Source organism: Podarcis cretensis, assembly GCF_951804945.1.
Source record: "Podarcis cretensis genome assembly, chromosome: 2".
Classification (NCBI taxonomy): Eukaryota; Metazoa; Chordata; class Lepidosauria; order Squamata; family Lacertidae; genus Podarcis; species Podarcis cretensis.
The window spans coordinates 29,677,771-29,694,152 of record NC_137171.1 but is presented as its reverse complement, the minus strand read 5'-3'; the positions used below and the strand labels follow the sequence as shown (position 1 = coordinate 29,694,152).

The 16,382-nt window shown below is 40.9% G+C and overlaps 2 protein-coding genes across 3 annotated transcripts in view; one reads left to right on the top strand and one right to left on the bottom strand.

The window, feature by feature from the left end:
- Nucleotides 1–16,382, top strand: part of RPTOR (regulatory associated protein of MTOR complex 1) — a 325,970-nt gene that overhangs the window by 26,926 nt on the left and 282,662 nt on the right. For both annotated transcript variants that reach the window (XM_079965357.1, XM_079965356.1), the window contains exons 2-3: nt 4,715–4,817; nt 11,160–11,242. In XM_079965357.1, coding sequence (XP_079821483.1) covers nt 4,715–4,817; nt 11,160–11,242 — 186 coding nt within the window. The remainder of the gene's footprint in view (nt 1–4,714; nt 4,818–11,159; nt 11,243–16,382) is intronic.
- The window catches only part of LOC307209943 (uncharacterized protein), a 501,253-nt gene that overhangs the window by 419,131 nt on the left and 65,740 nt on the right, over nt 1–16,382 (bottom strand). The gene's annotated exons all lie outside the window — the stretch shown is intronic.

Below are 16,382 nucleotides of genomic sequence, written 5' to 3'. Positions count from 1 at the left end.
ACATAACATAGTTCACATTTATGTGTGTTAAGATAGAATCAGACTTTGTCCAATTTTTCTTTTTCTCTGTTGCACAATAAAGCTTCTAAACTGAAATACCTGTTAACTGTGAAACTGCTTTCTCCCCTTTCCTAAGGGCTGTTCAGTCCTCTGGGAATTCCTGTAAAGTGCTGATAGAAGGAACTGCTTCAGAAATCATGAAGCTTCCTCCTGCATCCTAGAAAGCATTACTTTAACCCCTTGATAACATAAAATGAGGAAATGTGAAACATGCATAACGTCCATGATAGCAGTGCATTTTGATCAACAATTTGCCTTGGGATGTAGCCCCTGTGCTGATGTGTTTTGCAGCAAGCTTTTTGGATGTAGGGAGAGGGAGGAGATAGTAGAGACTGCAGGGTTTTTACTCTAAAAATACATGGGATTCTCCCTGTTTGGTCCCACCCTCCAATTCTTTCTTCATACAGTCTCTCTGCTGTGTGCTCCAGTTTCTAGCTTTCTCTATAAATTATACATTTGTATGGCTTCAGCTTTGCTGAAAGTTTTTCCCCTGCTCTGAATCTTAATGAGCACCCCAGGGATGTGGAGATCCAGGTGGCTTTCCTCTAGAAAGGCATGGGAATGCTGAGTACTATTTATGTAAATATTTGTGAGAGGAGGTCCCTTATATATGCGACTTTAAAATAAGGAATTGTGGTAAACAACAATCAAGGAATGATGCCATCCCAGAAATAAGTTTTGTGCAACTTTAGAGTGTTATTAATGATTGATCTTTGATTTTTTTCCTCCCGCTCCTTGCCCTGGATGTATCAGAATGCATGTATTTGATCCAAACTTTCTTCTGTTGCCATTGAATTAGCAGCCCTAGGCAAGACAGAGATGTGAAGCCAACTGGCAGTTCTTGACTAGACACTACAAATCTTGCTTTATTATATAATAAAGCCCATTTTAATAGCTTTTCATCTTCATAATTAAAACACTTAATGCCCGTAGTACAAATATATAGAAGAAAGGATAGCATCCAATAAATGTTCTCTATATTTAATATCTTATCACAGTGCAAACAGAATAAACTTTATAATTTTATGCATTCTTTTTCCAAAGAGAAAGGAACTACCATAGTATCCATGCAACCTGTTGTACCTCCATGTATGTTTTATGAATGGATGCAAATGCTCATATCTGATTCTGCTTTTGGGTCACATGTTTGAACAAATGGAGTTATACAAATCTATGGTAAGACTGCATTTGGAACATTGTGTACAGTTCTGGTCACTTCACCTCAAATTGTAAATTGTAGAACTGGAAAAGGTTCTGAAAAGCACAATAAGAAGAATCAAGGGGTGTGGAGCAAGTCCCTTTCAAGGGAAGGTTACAGGCCGTGACCATTTTAGGCACATTGAATTGACATGTGATCGCCCATGCACAGGTCTTTTTGGACCCGGAACAGGGCAGATAGGGGGCAGTAATGGGGTTTAATGTGCTTATGCACGCTCCATTGCTGCTTGCGGGGGCCGGGGATGGAACCCCCGTGTGAAATGTTCGCTGCCTGTACAACATTTGGAGCTTTTCCCTTTAGTGAAAATGCAAGAGGTGACATGATAAAGGTGTATAAGATTATGCATGGCATGTGGAAAGTCAGTAATATAAAGTTTTGTTTCTTCTCTTCTAACAGCAGTACTTGGGGATGTCCAGTGAAGCTGAATGTTAGAAAATTCAGGACAGACAAAATAAAGTATTTCTGTACACAGCTTGTGGTTAAAATGTAATTTGTTCTCACAAGAGGTGCAGATCGCTTTGAAAGAGGACTAGACCAATTCATGGAAGATAAGGTTGCCCATGTCTATTAGCCACAATGGCAACATTCTACCTCTGGTGTCAGAGATAGCATGCCTCTGATTACCAGTTGCTGAGGTTCACACCCATCCTGTTTGCTCTTGGGTCCTCTTTTTGAGCTTCCTATGTGGCCACTGTGAAAGCAGAGCGTTGGACTAGATCAGGCATAGGCAAACTCGGCCCTCCAGATATTTTTTTGAGACTACAATTCCCATCATCCCTGACCACTGGCCCTGTTAGCTAGGGATGATGGGAGTTGTAGTCCCAAAACATCTGGAGGGCCAAGTTTTCCTATGTCTGGAATAGATGGACCTTTGGCTTCATCTTGTATTCTTATGGTGGTAGTTTATTCAGCAAAGTTTTATCACACTGGAAAAATCTAAGGAGATAGGATTGACAATTGAATTTCCTTGGTGTTCTAAAATTAGTAAAATATCCACTTTTTGTATTCTGTATTTTATAATGGTCTTGTTCCTCGGGCTGTAATGTTACTGTTTTATTGCATGTCTTACATCATATCTAGACTGACCGCAGTAGACCTTCCCTGCAGAAACTCTTACGGTACTTGCCTTTGGTCCCTGGCGGCATCATTTAATCACACCTTTCTTGTTGGGTTTTTATTATGAAATTATGAAATGCTTTATTCCTTTTCAGCTTTTTTTGTTACACTTTATTGCTTTGGAGTTCTGTAATTCAACTCTGAGACTGTTACTGAGTCAGGTACTTTATCTTCAGTAGCTTGAGGTTTCTTGCTCAGAGGCTGTGTTTAAAAGAAGGTGAAATGTCTGGTTTGTGGAATTTCAGGCTGTATCAGCACTGAACTTGTATTATTTGTCTTTCTTCATGCTTCTTACAAAAGATTCATCATGTAACATCTTCTTCTGCTTTTTGTCTGCATATATTGGATTAGGCCAAAGTCCCTGTGCAATTCTTTGGCCATAGTTTTCTTGTCAATGTCCCAAATTTATTTATATATATATATATATATATATATATATATATATATATGCATGCTCCTGTGAGACTGGAATAGCCAAGATGTGTAATGAACAGGAAAGAGTGGGGAGAAGAGGCTGTTGTAATAGTGGACTGAGACAACATGAGCCTAAGGGCATCATTAACTCTTATCATACACCAGTGTAATAGAGTCCTACAGCTATTATTAGATAGCTACAAATTGAAGTGGTATAGTTTGGCCCTTGTACAGTGCGGGAGTTCCTAAAGTATAATATCTTGGAGAGCATGCAATTACCCAGTCTTGCAGTAAGAATATTGCGCAGATATTCTTTACCACAAACCATGTAGTATGCTTAGAATCAAATTCCTTTCTTCAGTGATAACATGTATGGTGAAACTGTGTCTTGTGATCTACCTGCAATATATGAGCTTTATTTTAAGAGATCCGAAACACATTTAAGGCTCTTTTTGTTTATCTGGCTTCCTGAGTGGTCACTTAAGGCAAGGCATGCTATGTTGCATTATTGATTTGCGAATCTTGAATAATGTGTTTCCATTACTTTTTAATAAAGCATTTCTGTTGGACTCTGCCTAATCCATGAAGTTTGGCAGAGATCCACTGGCAATCAGTCTTCAGTGGAACTGCACTAAGGGCTTTAGAAACAGCAGCTTTAGGAATTTAAGACACATATGCAGCCCCAGGATGTGTTTTCTGAACAAAAGATAACCTGAGGCAGATTTCCCTAATCAAGAAACAGATTTGGAGATCAATACATGAATGTTTAGGGTGCAACCTTGTATTTAATAGTTCCTTAGGATAATTAGAAATAGGGTCAGTCAGCGATTTGCCACGAACAACATTTGACTTTTCTCTAAAACCATGTAGAAATAGGTTTCAGCAAAATGGTTGCAATTAAATACAAATACAAATTTTCCCTAATTTGAACATTTCAGAATGGTAGGACCAGCTTTTCCAATAAGTTCACAAAACAAATCAGCAAACCAAGCAAACATTTGTGCTGGTGTACCCACCCATGTTCGTTATTTGTGCACATCAGTGGCCTGAAAGAAGCAGCTTTCTTCTACTTACAAAAGATTTCTTACCTATACAGCTGGAAATTGTTTTTTCTTGCCAAAGGTTACCAGGCAAGTGCCTGTTTTTAAATACTTTGTACAGATACGAGCACAAGCACTTTAAGAGTGCATTTGGGGTCTTGGGGCTATGGTGCAGAAGGTTATCCATACTTTTTGCTAACTTGTCTAATAAATTAATTTGGTTGTTATAGATGCTATAGCAGAACTGAGAAGCTTTTGTCTGCATATTAATCACAGCAATCATTGCACAGATGGAATTTCCCACTGGAGAACGGGAACACATTTTCATGCTGAATGTTGGACTCAGTTTCCTACAGTGACTGCAAACGAAATGTATACTTATTGTTTGACAAGCAGGTGGCTTCTTTCCATGTGCAGGCCGTTAAACTTGCTTAAATTCAGAGACAGAATTGCAGTAGAAATACCCTCCACCAGTTGTTGCTTAGAACAGAGATTAATGGCCAGAATCTTTCATTTTAGAAGCTTAAGCAATTACATTACCTGCTAATATTCTTTCAGAGGGCTATCCTACATGATGAAAAAAAATTGCAGTAAAGATGCCTATATCTTTATCTTTATCTTTAGTATTTGTAGATATATACATGAGTTTTTAGGCCATGTATGCTACAGCACTGCACTTCAACTGTTGGGTCAGGACCTACTAGTGGATCGTGGCCTGATCTGATGTGGATCACAGCAGCAGCACTACCACCATGCAAATATATGGTAAAACAGTAAGAAACTGGTCTCCAAATGTATGTTTGGTCTGAAAAGGCTAAAGGATTGTCTTAAACAATGTACTGATCATCTCTCTTCCTTTTTTCAGATGAAGACGGTTAGTGTTGCCTTAGTGTTGTGTCTAAATGTCGGAGTAGACCCTCCTGATGTGGTGAAGACAACTCCATGTGCCCGTCTTGAGTGCTGGATAGGTGAGTCCATTTGAATATTATTTGTTTAATCTTTTAACCAGCCCTGTCTTGAGACTGGAGGCAGGTAACAACACATTAAACACAAATCCTGTGTTGAAATGCAGATTAAAGCATGTTGATTTACTAAATGCCACACTACCTCCTCCTGGCAGCTTAATTTTAAGCCACTGAAATTCAGCCCTAGTGTAAAAGGGCTTATCTGTCTGAAAGAGATTCAGCCTCAGGCTAGCTTTGCAGGGGAGGATTGTGGAGCAGATACCAAGAACACTTCTCTGCATGGCCACTGCTATTTGTGTGAAGCCAAAAACATGCTGCTCATAGTTGCATCTATTCTAGAGGATTTCAGAGGCACGTGGGCCGCAACACCTTTTGGGGGCCACTTTGAATATCCTGTTATGAATAGTGTGTGATTAGTTGTACATTATAGTCCCTCTGTTGTGTATGTCCCTGGATATAACCAGAGTTAATGTAGCGAAGTTTTGATACCTGCAAGGATTTGGGTGTAGTAGTATGCATTTTGCATTTCATTGTTTACTAGAAAGAGGTTTCATAATGCAGGTTAGATATAGGTCACCAAAAACCCCAAGCCAAATTATTTTCTTACAATTTTACATTGTGATTTTTGACTGCTGAGAAGACATATTGGCATGGCCGAGTGACTGGACCTTGGGGGCAATAATTCTCAAACTGAAATGTCTGTTGAAGAAATTGCACAACCATAATTCTTTCCTTTCTTTTTGTGTTAGTCCACCTCATTTTCCTGGTATCTTAATTGAGACTGGGCATTAATTCTTGTTTGTTGACAAATAGACCCTAATCGTACTTGAACAGGGGTGCTTTGTGTATGTAAATGTTTCATTAAAGCAGCAGCTCCTTGCCAGAACTTCAGTTTAGTTCAAATGTCAAAAAAGTATGGGTTCTGACAGTAATTTTGATAAATTGAATTTGGTGGAGAGAGGGACAGATAAAACTTTCTGTGCACTGCTGTTGTCTAAATGACAATTTAATGTCATTTATAATGTCACATATTCAGTATGAATGCAGTCTGTCCCCCCACACATCAGGTATTTCCCAGTGCACGTGATTTGTATGCCTAATTAACTTGTTCTGTGTGGATCACTGGCTTTCTTAAGAGCATGTATTCTAATAGACAAACAAAATCTAGGAAATGTTGGATTGCTCCAAAATTTTGGAATATTGCAGTAAATGGAAAGGTCTTGTCTGAAATGAACAAAAAGCCAGAGGCATTCATATTGGTATTGTCTGGGTATTTTCTTACCCTATAAAAGAGCTGCAACATCAGGTTTAATTGCTAAGAAGACAGAAGGTTTTACAAAGTGACTTCATTTACTGCAGAGCTGTTAACCAAGACTTATGTTTGCATGCATGTTCAGTTATGTGAAGATAAGTATGGATGATTTCTCCTTGTATTATAACAGCCGTGGTATAATGCTAGTATTTGGGATGCTACAACAACTGTGTATTTTATTTTATTTCTTAGAAATAAGTGCACTGAATATAGGAAATAATTGTGAGGAGTCATGCTTTTCCATTTGACTCAGCATGCTGGCATCCCCAACTAGCTGAGAAGACATCACATTTTTATAATCATTTCTTGTCTGCATTTTGTACTGGGGTACTCTCCACTTGCTTGCTCAGTCTGATTTGTAAGTAGCAGAGGACCAGGAAAACCCAGGCATGATTTTTCCAGTGTCCAGGAGAGCCTGAACATGTTTTGCTCCAATCTTCTGCTTACTGGCCAGAGCAGCAGAGAGCTACAGAAATATTTAGGATTTCCTGCTGTAGCTCTGCTAAGAAAATGGGAGTGTTGAAAGAAGTAACACTTTGCATCTCCTTCCCCACACATGCAGCACAGCAAGCCACTGAAAGATGAATAGTGAGAAGTGATACAGCCTTTCCCCCTGCACTCTGTGTTCTAGACTCTTCTGCATATTGAGTAACTGGGAGGTAGAAGGAAGGAAGGAAGGAAGGGGCTTTGCATCCCTGCAGTGAAACAATGTAGGAATTGAGCATTCCCTGTTTTGTCACCTGGTACCACTGTGTGTGATATTTATATACGTGAGCCCCACACAATTTATACTTTTTAAAAAACACAGTGATATTTTAATAGCCACTAAGTAATGTTTTTGCACTCTTCTCCTTTTGCTGTGCCTTAAATCTGTCTCCCTGGGATTAAAACTGGAGTGAACAAAATGCGGTTATGTTTTGAAGGTTGAGTGAAGAATAGGAGTGCATATCTTCTGTAATTTGCCTTGAATGAGCTTTGAAGCACTAGTACATTCATTTTTGAGAAGATACGGTTGTTAGGTGTACTGCTTTCACTCCAGATAATAGTGTTCCTGTAATATTTCCTATCTTCTCTTAGAAAAATGACACCTGTCTCTTATTTTGCTTTTGCTTTATGACCTGGCATTAAATGTCACAATAAGTGTGTAGAAAATGTCATTAAGAAAGATGAATGCCCTGTAGCATTCAAAGGCGGGAAAATCTGTTTATAGCAGTAGTGTAAATGAGTTGAATACTGAATAGAAGCAATGTAATTCAACTGAAATCTCTCTGTTTATACACTGCCTAATGGAGGCAGTGCATCAAAACAAGGCAGGAAATGTGACATGGTTTGTTACAGTCCCTAGAAATGGACTAACTGTAAAATAATACTGTTCTTTTCTCCTAAATGTGACCCAAATGCCACAATGCATCATTAAGAGTTAATTTTAGCAAAAGGGAAAACAGCAATCCCAGGACAGTTACTTCTCCACTGTGTCTGGAAACCATGCCAGCCAGTGATAATGATGTATAGGTAAAAGAGATGCGGGTGGCGCTGTGGTCTAAACCACTGAGCCTCTTGGACTTTGCCGATCAGAAGGTTGGTGGTTCAAATCGCCATGACGGAGTGAGCTGTTGTTGCTGTGTCCCAGCTCCTACCAACCTACCAGTCTGAAAGCACGCCAGTGTGAGTGGATAAATAGGTACCACTGTGGCGGGAAGGTAAACAGGGTTTCTGTGCACTCTGGCTTCCGTCACAATGTTCTGTTGCACCAGAAGCTGTTTAGTCATGCTGCCCACATGACCTGGGAAGCTGTCTGTACACAAACGCCACCTCCCTCAGCCTGAAAGCGAAATGAGCACCGCAACCCCATAGTCACCTTTGACTGGACTTAACCATCCAGGCGTCCTTTACCTTTACCTTTAATGATGTATGACTAAATACTTGATGAAGATAGCATTTCATGTCTGGGTAAGAGCAGATACAATGCATTTATTATTTCAGTACAATAAAATTGATGGTAAAGGAATCCCTTATAACCAGAACACGTGTTCTGAGGCTAACAAGAACTAGCCTTTCCATTGGAGCCTTGGAGGTTCTGGCCCTTCTTAAGCAGCTGCTCTTTTGAGTAGCCATGGCAAGAACGACACAACAGCTGTCTATTTTTTTTTTATTATCCCCTTCATTTTCCTTTTGATTTTGCCAGTGCCACTGTTTTCTATTTCTCCAATCTTTTCAGTCATTTGTCTGAAGTGAGCTCTTACCACTACTTTTCTTTGCTATTGGTGCTTTTGCCGGATCCTTCCTGGGCATTTTAGTGGGTCTGAAAGGATGCATGAGAAAACATCAGAGTTAAGCAACTGGAAGATGTGTTTGATAATCACTTCTGGGTCACCTTGGAGGTCTACTACAAGGGCATAGAGCAGGCTATTCCAACATTTTGATTCTGAATGTGTGACCCGAGAAACAGTGTTCCATAGTGCAACTTGCTTATCTAGACAAAATGCCAACTGCCTGAAAGTATTTGCCTCTTGATGAGAGTCACAACTGTCCTGTGAGGTAAGTTTAGACTGAGAGACAGTGACTGGTCAGAGTTCACTCAATGAATTTAGAAACCATGCAAGTCCAAAGCCAGCTTTAAAAGTATTGACTAATAGGAGACTTCAGAAAGCAAGAATTCTTTATAGTATTTTTTGTAAAAAAAAATTGAATAGGGGAAATGTCTAACCCATTCTTAGTTCTTTTCACCTTAGAGCTATTGCTTCACCAGTCGGTACTAGAGTTATTCTTTTTGTCCATAGTGTCAGGTGGGTTCCATTAAGCATGCAAATGTTCCTTTGGCATTCCACAAGGACATGATTCTTCCCTGGGTGGACTTGCACTGTAACTCATTAGTCTCTCTTTGCATGCATTTTTTACAAATTAATCTTGGTGCTTCAGGGAGTAATTTGGAAATGACCCAGTTTTTCAGCCCTAGCTTTGCCAAAAGCATGGTACTGTATTGGAAGGATGCTTTTAGCTCGGTTCTTAAAGAATGAGAAGGGCCTTCTGAGGAAGATACAGGCAGTTAAGTGGGGAGATGTAAGCTTTTGTCTGAATTGTGTATTCTGAGTGTCAGGAGACAAAAATGCTAGCATACCCATCTTCTGCTTAAAAATGGGTGAGAACTTTTCATGTTGGTTTTTAGTGTTGTGGGGCAATATTCTTCTCCCCCAAATGGGGAAGCCTGTTCCTTTACTATAGGTACAGCTAGCGCTCAACACATGAGTGAATGTAAGTGTCAGGGAAGAGTTAGAAATTTCCAGTTTCTCAGAGGGAGAAAGCATTCCCCAAGGGGGGAAGGAGAGCAGTGAATCTAATAGAACAGGAGGAACAACAGGGAGGGACTGGCTGTTCACAGGAAAGGCAAGGGTTAAGTTCTAGCTCAGATTCGGAGGAGGGGAGATACAGGCCAGCTCTAGTCAGGAGGGTAGAAAAAAGCACGGGAAAGCGAACGGAAGGGCGCGTTCGACATTTTGAGAGTGGCTGGTCATGGAGAAGCAGAGCTCAGAAGGTATCTGAAATAAGTGACTCTGAGGAATAATATTTAAGAACCGTTTGTAAGATTGTTTTGTTAATACACAATAAAAAGTTTTATAAAAGAACAAGAAGCGTTTGTGTGGTGATCTGAAGAGGACAACGACCAGGCCTGACAGTAAGCAGCTGAATTCCCTTTGGCTTACATTAGCAACATCTGGAAATGACTGTATCTGTTGTCTCATTGGCAATTGGTGGTGCTGGCTGAGGCTGATGCAAGTTGGGAGTTAACAGCATCTGGAGGGCAACAAGTTGATTGCAGAATTCTGAGGAATTGCTATTACTGGAAATCATTACTTCCTCCCCATCTTCAGCAGTTTTTCTCCATAACTGTGTTGAGAACTTCTTTTTGTGAGTGTTCCTTTATTGAAAAGTGGGATCCATAAATGTTCAGAATACTGAATTCTACTCTGATACTCAATTCTGTGTTTGAACTGCACTAGCCTTGATTACAACTGACCACGTACTTCTCCAGAAACCTCTGTTTTGATAAAAGATGAGCAGAGCAGCAGAAGGGATTACTTTTTCTTTGTGTGTCTTTTGGAATATTTTGATTTGGTCTTGGAAAAGCATTTGCCATTTACCTATCTGTTCTTTCCTTATTTTGAAAATAAATAAATCAGCTACTAGAATAAAAATGCTAATCACTTCTGTCGGTGATCCTCATGCCTATCAAAATCCTGATGTTCTGAAGCTGTAGTGCTGAAATATAATTTCCTATATCTCACTGCACTAAACCCTGATTGTTAGAGAACCTCAAATACAGCTTTTTAAAAGTTTTAAGCGGAGAGCACTGCTGTGTGATGATGGGCACTAGCTTTTTATCTGTGAAAAATCCTTTATTTGAGCTGAGCTCGATGGAAATTAAGGAGATAGCCACCTTGATAACTTTATGCTTACCATGGAAAGACAGCTATGACCTGCTGGTCTGGATTGTGGATCTCTCTCTCTCTCTCTCTCTCTCTCTCTCTCTCTCTCTCTCTCACACACACACACACACACACACACACACACGTTGTTGCTGTCTAATAAGGTCCCTGCACATTTTACCCCGTAACTTCCTTTCTAGGGGGGCTATATACTTGTTTTTGCTTAAGTAAGCTTTCATGGGTGCCATGGCACCTTGCAGGGTTGATTACCTCTGTTTTAAGGTAGCAGTCCTCAGTTGGCTGGGACAGGGCAAGACTGGTGGAAATGCTAAGCATGTTAGTGTCTCTGCACCAAGCTCCCTTTATATCAGTGTCCTAAAGGAAGCAGCTATCTCATACTCCAGGGCCTTTTATCCAGAATTTATGCAAGTTGCCTAGTTTGCTACGTTACATCCTTGGAGATTGCACAAGGTTGGTGCAAAGTAACGTTGTGGGCTATAATCTGTATTCAAATACCCTTACCTCTATACACATTTGGCTGAAGTAGAAATTATGTGAATATTCTTGAGGAACTGATCAAAAGTCTCATGTCTCTTTTATGTGTTTTAGATCCTCTGTCAATGGGGCCACAGAAAGCTTTGGAAACTATTGGTGCAAATCTGCAGAAACAGTATGAAAACTGGCAACCAAGGGTAAGTATGATTTTTGTGTTAGAGAGGAGTTCTATGCCTCCTTTTTTCCAATCAACTGTGTGTACTACTTGTACTACATGAAAAAACCCTGGTTTCAGCTTGGAGTATGGAACATCCCTTACATAACTTAATGACTTGCCAATATTCATAACTTGTCTGTCCATTCATGTGGATAGAACCTTGCAAGTTCTCAAAAGCTATTAGGCTTTGGTTGGGTGAATTTACTTTGAAACAGGAATAATTTTCAGTCAAGATTTTTATACTGCCATTTGTATTCAACATGGCTCCCATTGATACAACTTTCTGAGTAGTTGGAATTCAGTAGTTAGTTTCTGTGTAGGTTGGGGTCTTTTCTGCACCATCAGTTTTTTGGTGAATTTCTGCAATCTTGACCGGCTCAACTATGGTGTTTATGACTGTTAGACTTTAGATTTATGGTATGGTAATTGCCAGAAACAGGGATTACACTAGCTTCTTTCCATGGAAGTGGCAATTTGTGTAAAGCCCCCACGGCTTTGGAAGTTTTAATTATGGTAGCAAAACCATGCTCAGTGAGCTTAAAATTGTTGTACCCGTGTGGGCACCTGCTACTTACAAACATCTTCTCATATGGAAAGATTGTCACCCAGTTCCATTTTTTGGTTGTTGTGCTCCATAAACATTCTATGTCTGAAGCTGGCACATTCCATTTCTGTACGAAATAATAATTTCAAGTAATTCTGTTCATAAATATTCAGGGGGCACAGTCACTCTTTAAGTACAGTGGTACGTGTTATGTAAACTTAATTCGTTCCGGAGGTCTGGTTACGAACTTAATTCGTTCCGTCCTTAACCTGAAACTGTTCTTAACCTGAAGCACCACTTTAGCTAATGGGGCCTCCTGCTGCTGCCGCACCGCTGGAGCACAATTTCTGTTCCCATCTTGAAGCAAAGTTCTTAACCCGAGGTACTATTTCTGGGTTAGCAGAGTCTGTAACCTGAAGTGTATGTAACCCGAGGTACCACTGTATTGTGACCACATATTGGGGATGGAAGATGTGAGCAGACTTCACATGCTCTGTCTATATCATTTTTCTGGCTTTGGTACATTTTGAAGATTCTTGATACATTGGTGACTTAAATTCAAAATCTTTAGGTTACTTCTGAATCCTGCAGACTGAGCTCATTGATTTTAAATGTACATGCATGGGTTCAAACTACTCTCACCATGCTGGTGTGCGTGTCTGTTGTGTGTGAGTGAACGTCCTGGTGAAAGTACCTGCAAGCTTGGAGCAAAAACTCCTTTGCACAATTAAGACGACACAATAGTTTCTGTATATGGAATGTGTGCTGTGCTTTATCACACATAGTGGTGGTTCAGGTACAAGGCTACAGTAGCTATGAGAACTGATGGACACAATGGTCCCAAGGACCATCAATCCTTTGATCACCCTTGTAACCTGAGTTCCATCTGGGGCTGCCCCTGTTGGGCATAAAACTGGAGTATGTCTTTGGCTCTTTTCTTTTCTCTCCTTTGTGTGTGCCAGTTCATGACTTCTTAGTTTGAGGAGCCATGAAAGTATGGTTTGTAACCCATGACCAAATGGGATTAAACTGCTAAATATAGTTTGCTCAAATCAGGAAAATGAATAGGGCATCTCCATGTGTGAGGAAGGCTAAAGGATTGTGTGAGAGGTAGGTTCAATCCAGGCTTGTGAATACAATGCCAAACTATGGTTTGATGTTGGGACGCAGGTGGCGCTGTGGGTTAAAGCCTCAGCGCCTAGGGCTTGCCGATCGAAAGGTCGGCGGTTCGAATCCCTGCGGCGGGGTGCGCTCCCGCTGCTCGGTCCCAGCGCCTGCCAACCTAGCAGTTCGAAAGCACCTCCAGGTGCAAGTAGATAAATAGGGACCGCTTACCAGCGGGAAGGTAAACGGCGTTTCCGTGTGCGGCTCTGGCTCTGGCTCTGGCTCTGGCCAGAGCAGCGATGTCACGCTGGCCACGTGACCCGGAAGTGTCTCCGGACAGCGCTGGCCCCTGGCCTCTTAAGTGAGATGGGCGCACAACCCCAGAGTCTGTCAAGACTGGCCCGTACGGGCAGGGGTACCTTTACCTTTACCTTTATGGTTTGATGTTGCTTCTGAACTCTTGGCTTAGGTTTAAAGCCATTTTACTCTTGAACCTAATTTTGTGTGCATATTCTAGAGGTTTCCACATGCTTTGTGTGTTTTTCTGTGAGTTGCATAAGATTTGGTAGACTATTTTTCTTTTCTTTTAAAAATCTTTATGAAACAAATGTAACAAGAAAATATTCAAAAAAATAACTACAAGAAAAATATACAATAATAAAAAGGGGGGAAATCTTATCTGTAATCTCACAAACCTTTCAAACTCCAAGGCTCTTTTTTATTCCTCCATTTTTCACCTTCAGTATTCTGTTCAGTAACTGTGTTTTGGATTTCACATGCATTGTTGATTGTCAAGAGAACTCTTGTGTTTCTATTCTGTTGAACTTACAGTATTATTGTCACATGTGCAAATACAGATAGCAATCTTCTCTGTCTGAAATCTTGATCACTGGACAGCTGTAGGGTATGCTCCAGAATTTTGAAAATCTTAGTATTCTTTTCCTTTCCCAAGCGGGGAGCTCGGATGAGAACTAGCTTGTCCTAGCTATAGCAATACCTTTAGGTAAATTTATTCCTAGTCATTCTACTTTCAAGTGAAATTGGTTACACAGAGACAGGTGGCTGTTTCATCATTAATTTATTTGTTCCCGTATAATTTATAAAATCAATAAGGATAATAAATTGCCACAGCAAACATTTTCTTTGGTAACATGAGCTCAGAGTAGAGAGAGGCAGCATCTCTTTCTAAGCAGTTCAGAATAAAATCTTTGTTGAAGCTGATTAGTTATCAGAACAGATTTAAATATGGATTTAATATCCTTGTGATGGTATGAATATTAAAGCGTGGGATGTGAATTGCTTCAGAAGCGTGCTAAAGTCGGGAGAGAGAGCTACGGGCATTAGCTTTGCATATAACTTGGCTTCTCTAGTTGAAAAGGATCTTGTGTAGCAGGGTTGACAGTACTTTGACCACAGCCTGGTGAGGAATGAGGGCTCTCTTTGACCATGCATTGACTTCAGAGAATCTCAACACAACAGGGATGAACACCCTGTCCTTACCATGCCCTTTCTAGCCTAGATCTGGGAAGGAAAGTAGGAACTTGTTTACATAGTTTTCCCAGACTATGAGTGTTTGAGGACTGGGACATTCGCAGGGAAACCAAAATGCTTGTTTACAGAGCTATTGTACTACCAACCTTACTGTATGCTTATGAAACATGAGGCATCTTATACAGTGGTACCTTGGGTTAAGAACTTAATTCATTCCGGAGGTCCATTCTTAACTTGAAACTGTTCTTAACCTGAGGTACCACTTTAGCTAATGGAGCCTCCCACCTCCGCCACGCGATTTCTGTTCTCATCCTGAAGCAAAGTTCTTAAACCGAGGTACCATTTCTGGGTTAGCGGAGTCTGTAACATGAGGCATCTGTAACCTGAAGCGTCCGTAACCTGAGGTACCACTGTAAATACCATCTACAACTCCTCGAAAGATTCCATCAACGGTGTCTCCAAAATTTTTTACACATCACTTGGGAAGACAGGCGAACTAATACCAGTGTACTGGAAGAAGCAAAGATCACCAGCGTTGAAGCAATGATTCTTCAACATCAGCTTCGTTGGACTGGTCATGTTGTGCGGATGCCTGATTATCATCTTCCAAAGCAACTACGCTATTCCGAACTTAAAAATGGAAAGCGTAATGTTGGTGGTCAACAAAAGAGGTTTAAAGACTGTCTCAAGGCAAATCTTTAAAAATGTAGTATAAACACCCACAATTGGGAAACACTTGCCTGCTAGCAGTACAATTGGAGAACAGCTTTGCCAAAGGTGTTATATGGGCTTTGAAGACACTCGAACTCAGGACACAAGACAGAAACGTGCTAAGAAGAAACTCCTACCTGGAAAGCAATGTCCCCACTGTGGAAGGACATGTGAATCCAGAATTGGTCTCCACAGTCACTTATGGACTCATTGTTAAAACCGTGTTTATGGAAAACAGTCTTACTCAGCTACGAGTGATCGCCGAAGAGGAAGAAGTAACTCAGTGTGTTGTTGCTAGTAAGACTACACCACTCCTGCTTGAGGAAGGGTCACAGTTGCTGGGGAGCACAAATTTTGGGTAACTTCCAAGGGTAAATTTGCATGTGTCGTGTTCTGAGCCCTCTCAGTGGCTGCTGTCTTGTTACTGTAATTAAATCTTCATAGGGACGCAGGTGGCGCTGTGGGTTAAAGCCTCAGCGCCTAGGACTTGCAGATCGAAAGGTCGGCGGTTCGAATCCCTGCGGCGGGGTGCGCTCCCGCTGCTCGGTCCCAGCGCCTGCCAACCTAGCAGTTCGAAAGCACCTCCGGGTGCAAGTAGATAAATAGGGACCGCTTACCAGCGGGAAGGTAAACGGCGTTTCCGTGTGCGGCTCTGGCTCTGGCCAGAGCAGCGATGTCACGCTGGCCACGTGACCCGGAAGTGTCTCCGGACAGCGCTGGCCCCTGGCCTCTTAAGTGAGATGGGCGCACAACCCCAGAGTCTGTCAAGACTGGCCCGTACGGGCAGGGGTACCTTTACCTTTTTATTAAGGAGATCCTGAGCAAAGAACAACTCTGTATCAGAACTTAGGAGAGAATGTTATTGGGATAACTAAGGAATCTGCAAATTAAATTTGCATTATATTGGCATGATTATGTACATTTGCTTGTTTCTTTTCTGCTGCTGATTTAGAATTAAATCCTGTGTTTAGGGAGCAGTGACTTATGCTTCCATTGGCACCTATATCAGTTTCTAGCAGTTTTAAATTTAAATAATTACAGGATTGGCATCTGGGGCCAACAACCTGATTGTTTATTAAGAATAATTATGTCCTGCCTTTCCAACAGAATGCTGCTCAAGACAGCTAACAATAAAAACAAGCTCATCAAAATACAAGCTGAAATGTAAATAAAAGCATGAAAAATAACCTTAAAAATAAGCACCAAGAAAATAAACAGCACAAGTCCAAGTTGTACCACAGCAAGACTCTATGACTACCTATAGCATGCT